This window comes from Myotis daubentonii, chromosome 10 (assembly GCF_963259705.1).
Source record: "Myotis daubentonii chromosome 10, mMyoDau2.1, whole genome shotgun sequence".
NCBI classification, from domain to species: domain Eukaryota; kingdom Metazoa; phylum Chordata; class Mammalia; order Chiroptera; family Vespertilionidae; genus Myotis; species Myotis daubentonii.
In genome coordinates, this window is record NC_081849.1 from 44,119,269 (window position 1) to 44,135,400 (window position 16,132).

General features: G+C 34.9%; 1 protein-coding gene across 5 annotated transcripts in view; it reads left to right on the forward strand.

The window, feature by feature from the left end:
• Positions 1-16,132, forward strand: part of RUNDC3B (RUN domain containing 3B) — a 104,242-nt gene that overhangs the window by 60,957 nt on the left and 27,153 nt on the right. For all 5 annotated transcript variants that reach the window (XM_059712209.1, XM_059712212.1, XM_059712214.1 and 2 more), the window contains 3 exons: positions 5,449-5,538; positions 10,177-10,257; positions 12,985-13,153. In XM_059712209.1, coding sequence (XP_059568192.1) covers positions 5,449-5,538; positions 10,177-10,257; positions 12,985-13,153 — 340 coding nt within the window. The remainder of the gene's footprint in view (positions 1-5,448; positions 5,539-10,176; positions 10,258-12,984; positions 13,154-16,132) is intronic.

A 16,132-nucleotide genomic window follows, 5' to 3' on the forward strand; every position in this document is an offset into this window, starting at 1 on the left:
CCAGCCACAGTAGTCAGACAAGAAGAAATAAAAGGCATCCAAATTGGAAAGGAAGAAATAAAACTATCATTACTTGCAGATGATATGATATTGTATATAGAGAACCCTAAAGATTCCATTGGAAAAAAAAAATACTATTATAACTAATAAAGAAATTCAGTAAAATAGCAGGATTAAAGATAAATATTCAGAAATTGGTTACATTGTTATACATCAATAATGAACCCTCAGGGAAAATAAGAAAGCAGTGCCATTTACAATTGCATCAAAAAATAAAATACCTAGGAATAAATTTAACCTAGGAGGTAAAAGACCTGTACTCAGAAGATTATAAGATCCTGATGAAAGAAATCGAAGAAGATACAAATAGATTGAAGCATATATTTTGCTCATGGATAGGAAGAATTAAAATCAATAAAATGTCCATACCCAATCTATAGATTCAATGCAATTCCTATAAAAACACCAATGGTGTTTTTCACAGAACTAGAGCAAAACATTTAGAAATTTATATGGATCCACAAAAGACCCTGAATTGTCACAGCATTCTTAAAAACAAACAAACAAACCAGAGTTGGAGGTATCATGCTTCCTGCTATCAAACTATGGTAATTGTACTTCAAGGCTATAGTAATCAAAACAGCATGGTACTAACATAAAAACAGACACACAAATGGAACAGAATAGAGAGCCAAGAAATAAACCCACATCTATATGGTCAATTACTATTTGACAAAGGAGGAAAGAACATACAATGGACTAAAGACAGTCTATTCAATAAATGATGCTGGGAAAATTGAACATGTATGAGTGAGAATCATTGATTGGCTGCCTCCTGCATGCCCCCTCCCGGGGATCGAGCCCACAACCTGGGCATGTGCCCTGACTGGGAATTAAACCCTGACCTCCTGGTTTATGGGTCGACATTCAACTACTGAACCACACTGGCTGGATTCTTCACAACTTCATAGTGTCAGTATCATCTGGGCCCTGTCCTCCATTGTCTACTCTTCTTTCTCTATTCATTTGTCTTTCTCTCCTCCTAAACTTTATTCATCTCCCTATGTCTTTAAATATATGAACATGACACCACCTTTAAATCTCTTACTAGCTGTGGAGCCTTGGGCAGCTTGCTTAGTCCTCTGTGGCATAATATGTACTAGTAGGTGGTCAAGTTAAAGAAAATAATTCATGTAAAGCACTTACAACCATGCCTGGCACTTAGTAAATGTTCCCTGTGCATGCAGTTGGACTCTGTGTGCTTAAGGTCTCAGGCTAAACACTTTAGAATGCCTTTCTGAATGACTTTCTTCAAAGCTGGGTTCTCCTTTACTTTTTCTCTATCTCAACAACCTTTATACTATTTATTATCTCTAATTATCTTTTTCTTTCATTTGTTGCTTGTCCTCTCCCCTAGACTAAGCTCCATAGAGAGGGACTGTATTTAGCTTGTTCACCGTTTTAACTCTAGTACCTCAGACAGTTCTTGCCACCTAGCAGGAGTTTCTAATACAGGGATGGGCAAAGGCAGGTTTACAGCCGTGAGTACACGAAACAGAATGTATTCTTGAATTATTATTTCTTAAGTATTGTATTATTTAATTCTATTACAACTGTAAACCTACTTTTGCTCACCCCTGTATTTGTTGATAAAATGAATAACGAATCTCACGTTCTTAGCAAGACTTTTGGACATTTACTTTTTGGTTACTTTTTCATTCTGATTCAATTTGACTTTGAATAGAATAAAACATTTATTTATAATACTGTAATCTGTTCTGCATATCATGATGGAGAATCTTATTTCCTCAAAGTTTCTTATATAAAGACTAAATTGGGGAAGAGAGTAAGAAGGTTGATAATGAAATTTCTTATACTATAATCTTTCTCATTTTAATATTGAACTTTCAGACTAGGATATTTCTGACTCATAAAAGGAAATTTTGAAAGCATGATACTGTGCAGTATCAACGTAGTTTATACTCGTTGTTCACTTTGGATCCCGCCCAAAGAATATTTTCTATTGAAATACCTGAAAGGCCTTAAAATAGTTTAATGGAATGAACACTAAGGATAGTACTATAGAGACATGTTTTAATTAAAGTTAAATTATATGTGACAAGAGAAAAGTATTATTTTTATTAGGGTATTATTTTAACTATTTTTCTACTTTTAATGTTTTTCTAGTCAACTTAAAAGTAATTGGGAAAAGTATACCTAATAAAAAAAATAGAGGCTTTTCTTCCAGCTTACAGTCATATCAAATAGTACTTTACAATTTTCATTTGCTTCTAAAATACAGAACTTCTTTTTTAAAAAACCTTTATTGAAAGTATTATAGATGTTCCCTTTTCCCCCCATTGACTCCTTTCTAGTCTTCCCCCCCTCTGCTTATATATAAAACTTTAAATGGAAGTCATATATATTTTTCACCTTAGTACTTTCAATATTTATGTTTTTGCAATTCAGTACACTGTTTTGGTTAGATCCTTCATATAAAAATGTTTTCTTTAGAACAAAAAATATTTTCAACAAAAGAAAGGGAACTTTTTTAGTGTATGCCTTATCATTGTATTAGTCACCTTAGACTTTATTTTGGTTCATTCGTTACATAACCTTGGTTATATAAATGCAACTTTATTAATGCTCCAATTTTTCTATGAGATAAAATGAAGAGGTTGAAAGTTTACAATCTTGTGAATTCTTTAAAAGTGCTGATAGCAGGAATCATATTTTCAGTCGAAATTATTGATGAGTTGCTTTGATTAAGGGAATAAAAAGTTAGCTTTTCCTAACAGCTCTTGCCTCCGTAATACACATGGATGGCTTGTCCTTGGTTAAATGATAAAAATATGATATTTTCATATAGTTCAGTATTCTTTTAACTACTGAATTAAGTTATTTATAAAATGTTAACTCAAACTTCAAGGTGTATTTTCTGAGCAAGCTTTTTTTCTTTATTTTTATTGTTGACACTATTACAGATGTCCCTATCTCCCCTCCCCCGCCCCATCCCTTTGCATGCCTCCACCCAACCTAATCCCCCTTCCCTTTGGCCATCACAAGTTTTTTTTTTTTTTTCTTAACCAGAACTAATAATGAAAAAGTTCAGCATACAATGGACAATTCTCTTAACTAACCCTTCTTCTTCTTCCATTTGTTATTCCCTTCCCTCTATTGCAGTAAGACTGTTGATCTAAATCAAGTCTGCACAGTATTATGCTTCACGTAAGGTTTTATTTTAGTGGAATTATTGACTTCCCATAATGCAAGCATTTCACTGGTTAGTTTAAAAAATCATTAGTAAAACTAGAGGCAAAAACCCCCCTCATTATAACTGTATTATATACACATATAAAGACCTTTAGACTTAAAAAAAATCTCTAAAACCAGATAGTTTGTGATTGTTTTTGGTATTCTTAAACAGTCTCTAATACAATGCTGACATTAGGAAGCAAGCAAGAATAGTTGTGATCTAATTCTTAAAATGTACTTTTAAACATGGTGGGCTCAAGATGGAGAAATGGTAGACCTTACCTTATATAGGGAAATACTAGAAATAAAGGGTTATTCCCAGTATCAAAAACCAGAATTATTTTCTAAAGCATATGTCCTATAGAAATTATTGATCTAGAACCTTTGGAATCATAGTTCTTCCAAGAGTCAATAAAATATTCTGTCAACAGCCAATTAAGCCATTGTGGTGGGATAAAATCTCATTTATGTAGATTTATCTAAATATCTTTACCTTTTTGTGGAACACCTCAATTGAATATGTAGAAATTCCTTCCATTTACTTTACTAATCTTTGGTAGGCTAAAAGTTTTGGTTTTCCTTCTTTTATATAAGTCAATAATAGCAATTACCATATTTTCAAGGAAACACCAAACATCTATCCCAAACTAGTCTTCCTACCATATTTGTTTGCAGACTTACATCTGTTAGAGGGTGAATAGTTGTCTCTTATTTTCCTTTTACTTCTTATTCATTTAAAATTCCTTACAAAACATGACAGAAGTTAAATTCTCTATAATTATTTTTGATTTACAATAAATAGAATATATTTAATAGAAAATATATAGAACTTAGAGTAAAAAGAATTGTTTGGTTTTTTGTTTTTTTTTTCCTTGAGCAGTTTATCAACATGAGCTTGGGAAGTTGTTTTAACCTCTTTTCTTGATGGTGAATTTGAAACTAATGACAATTCCTTTTGCATTTACTTCATGGGCTTTTTTTTGCAAGTATCAAATGATGTGTTTGTAAAAGTATTTGTTAAAACATGAACTATTAAAAATTGATGGTGAAATTATGAACATACTAAAATCGTTTTCAGCCTTTAAAAACTCAAATACAGGAAAAAAGCAGGACACATCTTTTACTAAATGGGTGGGGTGTTATATCTTAGTGTTCATTGTCTATGTGTAATATAAATAGGTATAGCAATTTAAGGATCCCTGGTTACCAAGCATAAATTAGTTTTTGCATAGTATATTCTCAGTTATCTTACATTATTTTGTGGAAAAATACCTATAAGGCCCATATTACAATTTTTTTTATTTTTATTTTTTTTAAATATATCTTTATTGATCTTAGAGAGAAAGGGAGAGGGAAAGAGAGATAGAAACATCAGTGATGAGAGAGAATCATTTATTGGCTGCCTCCTGCATGTCCCCTACTGGGGATCAAGCCCGAAACCCAGGCATGTGCCCTTGGCCGGAATCGAACCTGGGACCCTTCAGTCCGCAGGCCGATGCTCCATCCACTGAGCCAAACTAGTCAGGGCCCATATTACAATTTTTAAAAAATATTTATTTTACAATAAAATTATACTTTAAAAACTAACATTAGTCAAAACAGAAGGATTTATAAGAATTAGCAAGAATATTAATATTCACATTTTGTCAAATTTTGTTTTTCATATACAATCACTTTGGTAGCCCATCTACCCCATTAGTATTCCAGTGTTAAAGGTTAGCATAAATTACTAATGATCACACCTTCCTATTTCTTAATTTAGGTAATAACCTTTGGAATTACAGAAAAACATAATGTATGTTTGTGTTTGTCCCATGTTTAGAAAAATAGTCTACCTAGTTTTGAAAAAAAACTAGTATAGATGATTGTGAATGTGCCACTTTTCAGATTACTAGTACTTTTATATTGCTTCGCTACTGGGAAAAATGCTAGGCAGTCTAGGCACATTTAAAGAGTCACTTTGGTGTTTCTTTTTAAGAGAAGTGGAAACACGTAGAATGATTTTTGTTGTTGTTTGGAGAAGGGTCCCCCCCCCCCTCCTAAATATCTGTAAGAGTTGGGTGACCCAATTATGTTTTTATTTTGACAAACTAAATACAATTTAGTTCTTTCTAGTTTACCATGGGCTCTGATTTCTCTAGATGAAACTTGCCTGTTTTTAATATTTATGTATTCACCCATTTCATTTTTCAGAAGATTTTATGAAGATGGAGCAATTGTCTTGGGTGAGGAAGCAAATATGCTTGCTGGCATGCTGCTTGGGCTCAATGCTATTGATTTCAGGTACTTAATCCTCCCTAAATGTATTCAGTTTTAAATGATGCTACCTTATACGGTTTCTACTTATGATTTTTTTCCTTTCAATTTTCTAAGAAAAGCACATAGTTGGATATTGATATGTGATTCATGTTGTTCCCTTTTAAATGACAACCTTTTTCCAAATCGATTTGCTCTCAGGGAAAAGATTGTCTCAAGTTCTAGGAATTAACTTACAGGCTTGCTGTCCAGTTTGGGTAAAAAGAAAGCTTAGACTACATTCCCCAAGCAGAAAAATCATGGACTCTGGTACAACTGAAGGAAGGTTTTGGATTTTATCTCTTATTATTTTTCAACTACTGCTTTAAAATGAAAAGAAAGACACTAAAAGTAGATTCAAAGCTAGAAAGATTTTTATTATTTCATGTATTGAGATAAAGAAAATCTGGACAGGATATCTTGGATGTCTTATGTTTCTTGTGTTATGCATCTAGAATATAAAACAGTCTGTTAATATTTACTTTGATTATCAACAAGATGAATTGATTTCTGACTAAGATTACAAGCACTAAAAAGGGACATTGTAATTTCTTTTTAGATTTATGAAAGCATCCTTTTGCATTTCTTTAACTCATCTAAGATTTTACATTATACTGAAAGTAAAAGGTTCATCTATAACAAGAACTCAAACATAAGAATGAAGGAAATATATTTTTATTTAAATATATCACTTAAAGTCCAAGAATATTATTAAAATAAGTTTAAATTAAAATCTACTTTTAGCTCTTTAATTTAAAAATAATGCTGCCCATTTTCACTGAGGTTATCTTTTTCTAGTAAATCACTTCCTTTTCAAAATATTTGTCATTTTAAAATTTTCTTTAATAAAGTAGTATTAGGTTAATTAGCTTAATTGTTTAGGATAAACATGATGGGTGGAATATGGAGGTTGTCTTATGATCCCTCTAAGGGTGTCAGCTTTTTATAGGGCATGCTGCTGGCTCTGTCTAAATCCTGTACAATGTTATTTTTTCATTTAAAAAACAACAACCTGGGAGAAGAATGATTTATTGGAACCCACTGATACTATATAATTAGCTGAAAACAAAAATCTTAAAGATACATTAGTAATGTTTCTGTAAATGAAGGGAAACCCATATAAAATGTTGCTAAATTAATTCTCTTTATTTAAATCTGGAAAAAATGCATGCCCTTGATATTAATATATTGGAACAAGTATTTCTACAAATTTCCCAAAGAAACTAGGAGGTAGGAGTTCATAGGTGAATTTTTTCTTTTGAAAAATTAATCTACATCTTTTAAATATTTCTTTATCTTGCTAGAAGATATAATTTTTCTTTTTGATAATAGTAATCTTTGTTTTCTTTTAAAAATTTAAATGTTTTATTTTATTTTTATGTAAATTTTTTTAATTAAAATTTTTTCCATTATAGTTTGTATTCAATATTATTTTGTATTCATTTCAAGTGTATAGCATAGTGATTAGATAATCATATACTTTACAAAGTGTTTCCCCTGATATTTCCATTACCCAACTGGCACCATGCACAGTTATTACAATACTAGAGGTCTGGTGCACATATTCATGCACGAGTGCGGTCCCTTGACCTGACTGGTGGTTGGGGCTGATCTGGGTTTTCTCACCCAGTCCCGATCGGGGCCAGTCGGGGCCGGCCCCCGGGGGTTGGGGGGGACCACAAGAGGTTGGCCGGCCACAGGAGGTTGGCTTGTGGCAGCACACCGACCACCAGGGGGCAGCTCCTGCATTAAGCGTCTGCCCCCTGGTGGCCAGTGCACATCATAGCCACCATCATTTGGTCGACCAGTGGTAACGGTCGCTTATGTATATAGACTAGAGGCCCAGTGCATGAAATTCATGCACATGCGGTGGGGGGGGGGGGTGGGGAGCATCCCTCAGCCTGGCCTGCACCCTCTCCAATCTGGAACCCCTTGGGGAAGATCCCTCTTGCAATCCAGGACCACTGACTCCTAACTGCTCGCCTATCTGCCTGCCTGATTGCCCCCTAACCCCTCTGCCTGCATGATCGTCCCTAACTGCCTCTGCCTACTGGCCTGATCGCCCCTAACTTGCCCCCCTGCCGGCGTGATCGCCCCTACCTTGCCCCCCTGCTGACCTGATTGCCCTTAACTTGCCCCCCTGCCGGCCTGATTGCCCCTAACTTATTCCCCTGCTGGCCTGATCGCCCCTAATCGCCTCTGCCTCAGCCCTGGCCTAAGCCACAGTCTGGCCTCCCTCTGCGGGAAGCGACCTGGTGGATCAGGGGAAAACACCGCCCCCATTACCCCGCTGCTGCTGCCACTGCTGGCCTGAGCCTGGGCCCTTCACAGCCACTGTGGCTTTGTCCGGAAGGACGTCTGGAAGGTCGTCTGGAAGACATCCACTCTAATTAGCATATTACCCTTTTATTAGTATAGATTACTGACTAAATTTCCTATGCTGTACTTTGTATCCCCATGACTATTTTTTAACTGCCAATCTGTATACTTCTCAATTTAACAATAGTAATCTTAAAATTAAACACCTTTTTTTAAAAAAAATAAAACAAAAAACCAGCTGTTGGTGCTGCCAGGGTTCAGGAATCCCTAGTTCGTGAAGCCATTAATGCCGGGGTTCTTGTTCCGGCATCTAGAAGGGTTCTGTAACCTGGAGAAGGCTGTGCGTAGATTAAATAGGAGTCCAGACATGAAGTATAATTTTGAAAGGCGTATGGGGGTCAGAGGAGCCTAGTTTAAAGGAAACTAAGATGATCTCCTCTCAGGACCCCATGCTTTTTATTAACACAATTTATCATGAGGCCAGGCAGAGATATATACTTCAAAGGGTCAGGGTTTCCTATACAGAGTCCATTGTCAGATTGGGGAGAATTAGCCTATGGCTCTTAAGGTGTTTGGTCAGTAGGAGGCAATAACATGTAGATTAGGATGCCCTGAGCTGTCTAGCAGCAAACAGTCATTTAATGTATCCTATTCAGGTTTGGGGAAATGCCATCAACCATTCCCAGATTCAGCCCTGCTGTCATGCTGGAATTGGCTTCTGGAAACTAGCTGTATATACCATTATACAAAACAAAGATTACTGGATTGGGAAACTAGGAGATCTAGAGTTTTTTACTGGCTTTACTTAACCTTTTCCCTGTTGTCATGGCCTCAAAAAACATTGACTGGACATTAGAAGATTTTTTTTTTTTTAGATCTAAGATACAAGTTGTTTCACCTATTTAAATAGTTTAGAAAACCCTCATTTTCAAAAATGTCTTTATTGATTTTAGAGCGGTGGTTCTCAACCTTGGCTGCACATTAGAATCACCTGGGAATCTTTTTTAAATCCTGATTTCTGGGCCTCATGCTCCAGAAATTCTGTTTCTTTGTTATGGGGTGGGGCCACAACATTAGTAACAAAGAAACAGAATTTCCGGAGGATGAGGCCCAGAAATCAGGATTTTAAAAAGATTCCCAGGTGATTCTAATGTGCAGCCAAGGTTGAGAACCACTATTTTAGAGAGCTAGGAAGGGATGGAATAGAGAAATAGAAACATCAATGAGAGAGAAACATCAGTCAGCTGCCTCCTGCACGCCCCCTACTGGGGATGGAGCCTACAACCTGGGCATGTGCCCTGACCAGGAATTAATCTGGTGACTTCTTTGTTCATGGGTCAACGTTCAGCCACTGAGCCACACTGGCTGGACACCTTTCTTCCTCCCTCCCTCCCTCCCTCCCTCCCTCCCTCCTTCCCTCCCTCCCTTCCTCTTTTCTTTCTCTTCCTTCCTTCCTTCCTTCCTTCCTTCCTTCCTTCCTTCCTTCCTTCCTTCCTTCCTTCCTTCCTTCCTTCCTTCCTTCCTTTCTTTCTTTCTTTCTTTTCCTTCCTTCCTTCCTTCCTTCCTTCCTTCCTTCCTTCCTTCCTTCCTTCCTTCCTTCCTTCCTTCCTTTTCTTCTTTCTTTCTTCTTTCATTAAAGTTGATTTATACTACTTTATTTAGTCGAGGGGGTTTCCATTTTCACTCCTCGATAGATTTTATGTATTTCTCACATGCTTCTTCACTCATTGGTTATCAGGTTCTGCAGGCCTGGGCCACACATTCCCTGCTGCTTGGGGCATTATGTTCAAAGGCAAAAACCCTCGTTTTCTAATTATCCATATAATTACTTAGTGTCACCTGAGAACTTGTATGAACAAATCTTCATTTGAAAATTCTCTAGTTACATCATAAAAGGTTTATGAAATGATGTTTGAAAAGATTTCTCAGTATACAGGGTATCCCCCCAAAATGTATACACACTTTGAATACTTATAAAGGCAGTATTTATTAAAATACATTTCATTTCCAAAATGTAATAGAATCAGCTGACAAAATGTATATCCAGTTTTTGGGACACCCTGTATTTTACTTTTGTGTGATATGTTTATGTAACAGTATTAACTTGTACAGTTCTTTGTCATTTAGATTGAAGGTAAAACATCTTTATTGAGATATTTATTTGTAACAAGTAACATTTAAATTACAAACAAAAAATGTTACCTACAATTTGATGAAATAAATGTCTCTAACAGATTGTTTATAACACTTAACTTTGATTTAAAATTTTATATATGAATATGGAATATTTATTGTCTGTTGTCTTAGCTTCTGCCTAAAGGGAGAGGGACTGGATGGCTGCTTTCCTGCTGTAATAGACTACACACCATATTTGAAGTTTACCCAAAGGTATTTGACATTTAGAAATATGTTCTTGAAATCCAAATTTATTGTTAAATGTCTTGTTATATAATTGTAATCCCAGCATATATGTAGTTTTTAAAAAGTACATGTATTTTTTGCTGTAGTTATTAAAATAAATCTAATTGCTCTGTAATCATCCATTGAGATTTTAAAACTGTAATTAATTATTTAGACTGTTTTTCATTTTATCTTCATTATAAAGAAAAGAGTAATGAACATGTTTGTGCAAATCAATTTTCTTTTTATTTCAATTTTGAATTTACAGTTATTCAGGTAAATACAACAAAAAATTTATGGCTCTTAAAGTCTACTTTTATAAAAGAGTTGTACCAATTTCCAGTCTTGTGTGAGAGTTATGGATTTCCCATAATCTCCTCAGCATTGAAAATTAATCAAATGAAATCCATAGATTTTTCTGACGGTCTGCCTTCACTTACTGATTTCCTGAATAGAATGATGATCTTTACATACTTCTAAAATGTTATAATTAGGCCAGAGCTGTAAGGGAAAGAGAAAGAAAGTGAAAGTAATATAATGTATACACACACAATCACAATGTGTTATTTATGGAGTACCTAATGTAGGAAAGAAACATAGATGTTGAGAGTATAGAAACTTCATGATCTTCTGAAAAATAATACATTTCTTGTCCCCAAGATAATCGTCTAGTGAGAGAAGTCACTGTTATTTCAGAGCTAGGAGTGGGAAGATACTTTGGATGCTGAGGGAGAAGGATACATAGAGTATCATGGTGCCAAGCTTTCTGACTTAAGTTAGTGGATTCCTTAGGAAAAGGGATAATTCTAGTACATGAGAGCCTGAAAAGTACAGCAATACGATGTTTTGAATAGGCATAATATTATACTGTTTTGGGATATGTTGAATTATAGTACCTTTTGTGAAGATAATGAATAGTTCAAAATAATACTAGTAAAGTGATAGTAGTAATATTTATTGAATGTTTATTATATGTAAGGCATTAGTCTAAGAACTTTACTTCTGTTAACTCATTAATCCCTAAAAGGGAGTGAGAAATAAGAAAACTGAAACATAGAAAGGTTACATAACTTGTCCACAGTCACACAGCGAGTTTGTGCAACGGGGGCCACAAGTCTGAAATTAAAGAGCAAGATCACAGCTAGAGATAGGAGGTTGGCTATCAACATGAAGATGGAAAGGCTATTTTTGTGATTTAGGAAGTGACTTAAATTAAGATATAAAGTTAAATGTAAATACTAATCTGCCTCTCTTACATAAAAGCTGTAGTAATTATTACAAGGCTTTTTAAAAGATATAATTATGGAATCTTCTCAATTAGTGCCCTCAGAATGGATTTAATGATTTTACTCTGTGTCCTCAACTGTTTAACCACTTTTTTTCCTGAATTTTTATGCAACTTTCTTTTTTTGATGCACAAATCCAAAAATGTACATACAGCTTTCTCTCCTTTATGTACTAAAGGCTTCCTACCAACTTGTTATATAACAGACACTGAAATGAAAAGGGAAATGCCACTTCAACCTAGTCACTTATTTCTGACCTTAGTTTTTCACTTTAAAAATATTTAAGCTATCCTAACTGACCCAATATTTTAAAATTTTAATTGCTTCCAACCAAATATACATGTATTCAACACATTTTAAAAAAACTCTATTAGGTTCCTAATTTTAAGAAACCTTCAGAATCTGTCCCTCCTCAAATTACTGAGTAAAATAATACATATTCAAATCAAAACAACAATGAAGTACCATCTCACACCTGTCAGAATGGCTATCATCAACAAATCAACAAAGGACAAGTGCTGGAGAGGATGCAGAGAAAAAAGGAACCCTCATGCACTGCTGGCGGGAATACAGACTGGTGCACCCACTATGGAAGACAGTATGGAGTTTCCTCAAAAAAGTTAAAAATGGAACTCCCATTTGACCCAGTGATCCCACTTCTAGGAATATATTCCAAGAAACCAGATACACCAATCAGAAAGGATATATGCACCCATATGTTCATAGCAGCACAATTCACCATAGCTAAGATCTGGAAACAGCCTAAGTGCCCATCAGCAGATGAGTGGATTTGAAAACTGTGGTACATCTACACAATGGAATACTATGCTGCTGTAAAAAAGAAGGAATTCTTACCATTTGCAACAGCATGGATGGAACTGGAGAGCATTATGCTAAGTGAAATAAGACAGCCAATGAAATAAAAATACCACATGATCTCACTCATTCATGGATAATAAAGACCATTATAAACTGATGAACAAAAATAGATACAGAGGCAGAGCAGCATCGAACAGACTGTCAAACTACAGCGGGAAGGCCGGGGAGAGTTGGGGGGCGGGGGTGGTAAGAGATCAACCGAAGGATTTGTATGCATGCATATAAGCATAACCAGTGGACACAAGACACTGGGGGTAGGGGAGACGGGGGGAAGGTCAAGGGAGGGGGGAAAGGAGACGTATGTAATACTCTTTGTAATACTTTAAAAGCTTAAAAAAGTAATACATATTCATTACAGAAAAATTAAAAAAAATATTAAAAAGGCATTTCAAGAAACTAAAATCTTCATATTATAATTAATTCTAATGGTTTATTTAGTGCTAAATATTTTAGAGTTTGCTCACCAGTAGCTTGAAAATACAGAAGTATTTCTTAAAAATCAAAGAGGAACACAGTATTAACTTTCTTTTTAAACGTTCAATCTTCCCAGCTCTGACAGTATCAGCAGTGATGAGGAGGAACTGAGGACGCTGGGAAGCAGTGGCAGTGAGAGCAGCTCTCCTGAGAACGTGGGGCCTCCTTTCATCATGGACGAGAATACGTGGTTCAACAAGTGTAAGCGAGTCAAACAGAAGTATCAGCTCACCCTGGAACAGAAGGTATCAGTCAGTGTCAACAGCCATTTAATCCTGTCCTCTGTATTGCCTTTGGACTGTCTGCCAAAAGCTCTCTCAGTTGAATGAAAGGGTTTGCCCCTCGCTCCTTCCTTTCTGTTCTGGAATTATCCTTCTGTTAATTAAAAATCCAGCAATGTTGTAGGAAAGGCTTTTGTTTGTTAAACATTTTCCAATTTTATGTTGTAATATAAAAATCAGCCATTTATTTTTCTTTTTGCAGTTTCATGTATATATTTGAGACTTTAGTTCCTAAGACTAATTTCATAAAATATTACTGAGTTTGTGAAAAAGCAGTAATTGCCTAAGTCTATATATGTCTCATTTGTCCTTTTTAAATCAGTTATTTTAGAAGCTCTTGTATATCAGACACTGCACTTGGCAAAGTAGAATATATAGCAGAAAGGAAAAGAAACTCCATTATCTTGAGGAGTTGCAATTTTTTTTATTGTATTATCTATTTTTTCCTTTCAAATTATCATTATTCATAAATAGTCTATATAGGAAAAGCCTGATGGAATTAACAATAGAAGTATTGGAACAATAAAAAATACACTGAGGAAAATGCTTACAAAGTAAATACAAATATGAATAGATTTTACATAGACCAACAGCTACTTGTTAGAAAACATAAAGAAAAAGATTCCACTTATAATAGCTATAAAACTGTACCTAATGTATATGGGAAAAACTTTCATACCCTATTAAAGAAGACATCTCGTACCAGCAAGATTACAGACTAAGATCACCTGTAACCCTTTGCATTGTAAAAATATGAAAATGCTGAGCAGAATACAATTTTAAAATAGCTTCATGCAGAGCTGCTCTCTCATCAAAGAATAGGAGTTCACTAATGACCCAAAGCACACAAAGACCATTCCCTTAACTTAGGTACATGTGTTGTTGTTGTTGTTTTGTTTGTTTTTAATATATTTTTAGTGATTTTAGAGAGGGAGGAAAGGATAGAGATAGAAACATCGATGAGAGAGAAACATACACCCCTACTGGGGATCAAGTCCACAACCTGGGCATGTGCCCTGACTGGGAATCGAACTGATGACCTCTTGGTTCATGGGTCGATGCTCAACCACTGAGCCATACTGGCTGGCCTAGGTGCATGTGTTTTAACACAGGGGAACGGTGGACCTAGGCCCACTATCATTGAAGATGGAAACTGAACCTGGTAGGCAGGAGTGAGATGCAAAATGACAGATTAACCATAGAAATTGGCAAATAAATCTGGACTACATGGAACAAAAACTATATTAATGGCCAATATGGGGTGGCATTGGAGGGTTGAAATATGTTTAACAACTGACTTTCACAGAGGAAATAGAGAAGCCCTGGTATGTACCATTTGCTGATTCTTTGGGGCAAATTATCCCATCATGGCCAAGTTAAAGCTACCAATGTGATATCCCTAAATGCAGAACTGGGAAGAGATGCACCATAGCACGCCACTGAACAGCATTCTATCAGACAGATTCAACAGACAGAAATGATCTTAGGAGCACAGACAATAGAAGATATGATAAAATATTCAAATATACTTAGGAAGTGATGTGTTTTGAGTGGTTATTTCCTTTTTTTAAAATATAATTTACTTAGTTATGTCTATGTAATCCAATGTTTAATAATTGCCGTGTTTTTAAAATTTCTGAAATTCAATAATCAGCCCTCGAGAGCTAACTGCAGCCCACCACTGGGAAGCAAAGTGGGACTAAAACTCTAACAATATTAGAAAAGGTAAGAGAGGCTGATTGAAGCTAAAGCCATTTGAGGTCTTTGGGTTACAGTGAAAAGGGTAGACACAAATTTTAATGTGCCTGCCTGTTTCCAAAGTTGTGATTAAAAGTAGAATATTTAATTTTCAAACTAATAGTGATAAGACAAATAAGGGAAATTTTATTATTACAATTGAAAGTAGCAAGTGAGAAAAAATAAGGATGTTATAAAGGATGGTATCACCAGAAGAGAAAAAGGTGGCACCACCAGATAAAGTGTAGAAACATATCTCAATCTAACCACCTGACTCAACATCACCATAAAAGTAAATGGCATAAACTTGTCATTTAAGACAAACTCTTTATTTTTTAATAATAAATTTTAGTTATATGTTGTCTGTAAGAGACATACATAAAATAAGACACAAAAATGTTGAGACTAAGAGGATAAAGATATAGTAGGCAGACTTAACCACAGGAATTCTGTATGAATGTTATCCAACGTGGACATTAAGACTAAAAAAAGACATTGTCTTTGTAAAAAAAAGAATTCACCAGGAATGTATAACAGCACTGAACTTACATAATGTAACAGTGTAGCCATGAAAAATGTGAAGCATAAATTAATAGATTGTCCAGGAGAAATTGATAAATCCATAATTAGAGTAGGAAATTTTAACATCTATCAAAATAATTTATAGATTCAATGGACAAAATATTAGTAAGGATGTAGTGAGTTTGAACAGCACAATTAGTAAAGCTTGATCTAAACTTTGTTAAACGCTAACAATACACATTCTTTTCAAGCATATATGGGACAGCTATTCAGTTTGTGTGGAGCATATTATGTCACAAGGCAAATGCCCACAAATACCAAAGAAATGATATAATAGTGATCACAGTGCAGTAAAGTTAGATTCAATACAATATGTTTACCACCACCTGTAGACCACCAATGGGAATTTAAAAAATAAAACTTCTAAATTATGTGTCAAAAGAAATGAGTAAATAAGAATGAAAACAATGCATACTGACAATTTTAAGTTACAACTTTATGCAGTACTTGTAGAAGTACTTAACTTAGAAAAGAAAGTAGGAAAATTAAAGAGATAATTATTTAATAAGTAGACCAAAAAAAAATCAGTTCCAAATAAAAAAAATAAGCACAGATTTTAATTAGAGAAACAGAATTAACAAAACCTCCCTCTCTCTCCAACTCCTCCCTCTCTCCCTCCTCCCT